Raw genomic sequence first — 5,816 nt, forward strand, 5'->3', positions numbered from 1 at the left:
AATTAACTTTTTCTTTAAAATATAGAAAATGAATGAGGTACTAACTCAGAGATGGGTAAAGACATCAGCTCCCAAAACTGTACTACCATATATAAGAGTTCATCAAAAGTATACACGTGATATCAAAGCATAAAATTAGGAATGAAGGGTAGTTCATTGACATAACTGCACATGCATGGGCTGTAAAACAAGCATAATAAATGCTTCAGTTTCTGTTTTAACATAGGCTCATCACAAGGATTCTACACAAACCTTAACAGGCCTTGAAAACAAGCCCCACAAACACATGAGTTAGCATGTGTGCAAGTATCAACCTGGATTTACTTCTCACAACCACCATACGAAATGCCCAACTGAATATATCTTATATGCCTCAGACAAAAAAATCCAGCTCCATTCCGTTTCCAAGGACAGTAACAAAGGGGTGTTCCGCCATATTCACACATGCGTACTAATATACTGAAAGAGAAACATGAACTCAAAACTTATGCCAGAAGTAGATAAGCAATATCATGGGCATCATGAGAACAGACAAAAGATGCATACATGTAGACAAAATTATAAAACCGTGCAAACATAAGGAGATGCACATCATTAGAACTCTGAATAATACCTGCACAATACCAGATTTATCCAAATTGAGATCTAACACTCTAACGAAAGACAAGGAAAAAAAAAAGGGGGGGGGGGGGGGGGGGGGGGGGTGGTTCCAACTAGGAATTAATGACCAAACACAACACATAAAACCACAGATTACCAATGTCTGTCAGAACCTTCAGAACCTACTATGGCCATAAAATACCTTAGCCACTTCTAAACCTTTTTCTTATCTTTCAATGGTCCCCTCGGAATCTTGCTAAGAACCTTGGCATCAAAAACAGCATACTGTTTCTTGAGTTCTGCCATTGCTTTCTCTGCGAAGGAGTCAACCTGGACTTCATACTTCTCATACAGCACTGGCACCGTGTGCAGCAAAACGAACACTGTTTTCAAAAATGCAAAACATCACCGGATGAAAAGAGACCAAAAGAGAAAAAAAAGCTAGAACTCTAAGCTAGAAGAGAAAAAGAACCAGTGCAAAGGGTACTAATTGCATTACCTATGTAGAACAAAGTCAGGAAATTACAGCAACTCCCAACAATTGACAGAACCCACAAGCCAGCAATCACCTGGGTAACCACAGCACATTTCCTTCAATAAAATAGAGATAACAAAACCCACAAATTAGGCAATTTAGCAGAAATTATAGAATCAACATACAGCAAGAAACTTCCGCAGGTCACGCCCCGATGCGACATCCCTTAAAATGGCGAAGGCTCGGTTGATCTCGAATCTCAAGGAAAGAGCAATGCTCTCAACGACATCTTCAGGGATATTAACCTCAGGAATGCGGGGTGGTGACCTAAATACAGAATGCAAAATATTAAAATTAAATGTTAGGATTGGAAGTGAATTTGATAAAACGTTAAGAATATAACTGAATTTGATTGCATGAAACCAGTAAGAACAATGGTTTACTTGTTAATGAAGGTAGTTGCATTGGACCACAGGAACAAGATTGCCAGGGAGAGAATAAGACAATGACAGACGAGTGTAAGGAGATGATATTCGAGCAGTTCAAAGAGAACCCAGATAGCAGTGGCTCCACCGAGTACTCCAGCAGATATCTTCTTGTTCCTCCACAGGAAAACGTCAGCAGCTGCAGAAAATAGAAAATAGAAAATAGAAAATATTAATTGAGAGAGATGTAAAAATTGAAAGGGATTTTGCATTGGACCGTACTCATTAAGGTGTATTGGAAAATCGATTATGCAATCATTTTACACATTTTTTACCACCAATTAGTCGTTAAGGTGCATTGGGAACTTGATTTTGCACGCTAAAAAAATGTGTAAAATCAAGTATCCAATGCACCTTAGGCCACTCAGTTAGCAAAACCCAAATTGAAAATAAAAAAGGTGATCAAAGATATTCAATACTTCCCATAATATTCAGTATCAAGAGAGGAACAGAAAATAAAGCTTTCAGTAATCAGGGAAAGAAGAGCAGAAATTTTATTTTATTTTTTGTCGGGAAAACAGAAAACCATAACACAAGGAATACGAATAGATAAAAAAGAGATGCAAAACACATCCAAGAATACCAGATTCAGGGGAAAGAATTCTAAAATAAGAGGTAAAACACATCCATGATTACCAGATTCTGGAGAAAGAGATCTGTAAAAGGGGCAACGCGAAAATAAATTAATTAAAAGAAACCAACAAGATCGATTAGAAAAGTTACACATCCAAGATTACCAGATTCTGAAGAAAGAGATCTGAAAAGGGGGCAATACAAAAATGAGATAATTAAAAGATTAGAAAAGTATTAGGTATCAATATATTCCAGGTGGATTGGTCATAGATTATCCCCAAAAGGATGGCCATACAAAACTAGGGTTTAGGTGGAAAATAAATAGAACTTGATTTGACAGAGAAAAAAATTAAACTAATCAATTTTCTTCAGAATAGTGAAACCTTAAAAGCTAGATTTGGAAAAGCTAAAAGACAGAACTCATTTAGATACACAGATCAAGGAAATTGAAAACAATAACATAATTTCCAACGTATTTCAATATAATCAGCACAATCGATCTAAATCATTACAGATCTGGAAAAAAAAGAAAGGATCCGATCAACACAGATAGAGAGAAAGAGAGAACAAATCACAAACTAATTTTATTTTTTTATCAAATCTATGAAGAAGAGAATGAAAAATGAGTGGGGATGAGTTCGATTACGTTTTCCTCCGCCAAAGACCTTGTGAACGGGCTTTTCCCTCCCGAAAAGACGATAAACAGCTGATTTGACGGTGGATGGTGACGATTTCTCGTCATCAGAATCGGACGATGAGGAATCGTCGTGGTGAAACTTCTCCGTTATCTTGTCCATTATCGATTCTTCCTTCTGCTCAGCCATCGCTTTAACAGATTAACTCAAAACCCTAACGCCCGTCTAAAGAAGAAAGAAGAAAGGAGAACAAAAACCCTATTGAGAGAGAGAGAGAGAGAGAGAGAGAGAGGAGGGTACCATACTGCTTTTAGTAATCGCGGTAAATAGAATCCCGAACCACGAAAATGTGATCTGGACCGTTGATCGAAGCACCGCCTAAATAACCGAGCCTCCTGGATCGCAGTAGGTGTCTGGAAAGAGATTAAGCCTTCTTTGGTCACACCGAGGCTAGACGGCCGTCAAATTAGACGGCAAAAACGATCGTTACTTTACACGTGTCCCATGTGCGTCCTGAGATGGATCTACTGCCAGGTGGCCGTTATCTTGTGAACGGAACGCGTCTCCATTCATTTTTATTTATTTATTTTTGTTTCCGTTAATAAGTGGTGCCTTCAGCCCTAAGAAAAAGGGCATTACCGCTCTTGTCAGTCAGGGTTATGAATAAGTGAGGGAAGGCGGTAGTGTACAAGTGGGACCCACTCGCTCGATGATGGAATATGTCTTCGCTATGGATGGCCCACTGTCATCTCACCATTCATTCTATCTAATCCTTGAATTTTATGGTTCATTTCCTTGTTTTCTCACCCTCCATCTAACGGCCACAAATTGCAGGGTTTTGGATCTGAGTGGATTTTGATGCATGGTCTGCTAGGCCTAATTAACTACTGAGGAATGCTAAACTAAAGGGCGCACCACTAGCAAAGTGTCCCTTACATTTTATGATGGTTCTGAAAACGTAAAGAAATAATTCAGTTTACCACTGCTCTCAAGTCTTAACTATTTGCACAAATATTTTATAAAAGGTATGCTAAACTCAAGGGCGCTCTTGCAAAAATAGGCAGAAAAGGCGTCCCCATTGGCTACAAATCACGAGAGTGCATTTAATACTCTTTTGACTTGGAGCCATGATAAATGCACGAAGATGACGTGCAGCAATGGAGCCATTATTTTAAGGGCGCCCGAGTTTAGCATTTCTCTATTTTAAGCTAATCTGTGACAAAAACTAGGAAAAAACTTTTTATTACTATCTCACCCTCCATAACGTATGAATTATATCTTCCCTGAAATGGCCCGTGTTACTTTATCACCGAAAGAAGAAGAACATATCTCAATTCATGCCGAAGATAAAAAAAAGTAGAAGAATAACATATCTCAATTCATGAGAGAGAGAAAAATAACAATCACCTACCAAAAACAGAGAGAAAGATAACAAATATGCAAAGGCCTTTTGGATTGGAGGATAGGATTTGGTTCAGGAGCATCAGACCAACAATTCTTATGCATTGATGAACAACTTCAATCAGGGCACAGACACATACTCATACAGGTGCACACCCAGAAACATATCGTATGAGTCCGAAAATAATTCACAAGACTTCAATCCCACCTATGCCTTTAAAATAACGAAGAATTCGCTGAACCACCTCTAGGTGAATAGTGAAGGATGGGTGCATAAATTGGCATACTTAGCTGACGTTATATGAAATGTCTGGATGGGTTATTGTTAGGTATGTTAGGGGGGGCTCCATTATCTCCACATATCATACATCTCTACATACCCAAGACGGGAACTTGAATGACCAGAATCATGAACTCCATATTCAATAGATTTATGCTACTCTAAATAATGGTCCTTTACTCTAAAATCAAATGCAAGATGTCCAATCATCACCATCATTAATAATAGACTACTTGCCTTATCATCTTCCACAATTCTTCTTGCATTATCCTACTTTGATTGTACCAACTTTCTTTCTAGTATCCACCTTCCTATTCATTGTTCCTTGGATGGGATTTGCCAGGTAATTTGGTGGAAAGCCATATTGTGGCTTGCTTTTGCAGGAGGCAGCTGTTCTGTTGTGCAAAAGCCAGCCGTGAAATGGCTTTCAGCGAAATTGCTTAGCAAATCCCTCCTTGGATTACATAATGTGAGGAAGTGAAAGCTGAGTACATATCCAATATTTTGAATGTTTTCCCCTTTAGATTTCTCCCCAGTTGTTATCTTGTTTAGGAGTTCTCTTCTGTTGGCGTAAAAATTGATACTACACGTGGCACGCACCAACTCAAAGGCGTCAAGGGCAAAAGAGTAATTTTACAACTCTTTTGGAAGCCCTGAAAACCCTAGCCGCCATCACAAGGACTTTGCAAAGATAAACTTATAAACCCAAAATTCCAAGTAAACTAGTTATTTAGGAGAGTCCCAAGAGGCAACTTTCCTAACTAACTAGAGACTCTTGCTCTATAAAAAGAGGACTAAGGCTCAAAGGTGCATATCGAGTTCTATTCTCTTGTTTTCCATCCACTGAGCCTACAAAGAGCTCAGTTAGTATCTATTGCCCACTCTAACTTAGGCATATTAGATAGTCCCCCGGAGTCCAAACTCCAGCGGCGTTCTGCCCGCATGTTTTTCTTTTTGGGTAAGGCAGATTTATAAAAAAACCAGAACCGAGATGGTCCTGAAGAGATACAAAGAGAAGAAAAAAAAATTACAATAAGTCAAGGAGGAAAGTAATCAAACCACTCTAAACCTGTTCTAAGAACATCTCCCTTAGCTAGAGAATCTGCTTCAGCATTGGTTGTTCTCCTTACATGATCAAACACAATAGAAGAACCCTGAACTAGGTCCTCAATCTCCTTGAAAAAAGGCAAAAATCTCCAAGGGGGGATCGCCACACCCGAAAGCTAGCGAATTACATTTAAGGAATCCCCTTCCACTATGATTTTATCAAAAGCCGATCTATCCAAATACTTTATCCCACTATGAACAACTCTTACCTCTGCTTTATTTGAGTCCGCTACTCCGATAGGCCCCGAGTAAGCCCAAAG

General features: G+C 38.9%; 1 protein-coding gene across 1 annotated transcript; it reads right to left on the reverse strand.

The window, feature by feature from the left end:
• Positions 1 to 558: 558 nt before the first annotated feature.
• LOC143847484 (reticulon-like protein B2) lies at positions 559 to 3,046 on the reverse strand. The gene is made up of 5 exons (XM_077356329.1): positions 2,780 to 3,046; positions 1,519 to 1,699; positions 1,261 to 1,402; positions 1,100 to 1,169; positions 559 to 983 (listed from the first exon to the last, which is right to left on the reverse strand). Exons 1-5 carry the CDS (start codon positions 2,955 to 2,957, stop codon positions 814 to 816), a joined length of 741 nt encoding a protein of 246 aa, XP_077212444.1. The 5' UTR covers positions 2,958 to 3,046; the 3' UTR covers positions 559 to 813.
• Positions 3,047 to 5,816: the final 2,770 nt, after the last annotated feature.

This window comes from Tasmannia lanceolata, unplaced genomic scaffold, assembly GCF_043159265.1.
Source record: "Tasmannia lanceolata isolate RefF3 unplaced genomic scaffold, GAP_Taslan_0.1 ptg000015l, whole genome shotgun sequence".
NCBI lineage: Eukaryota > Viridiplantae > Streptophyta > Magnoliopsida > Canellales > Winteraceae > Tasmannia > Tasmannia lanceolata.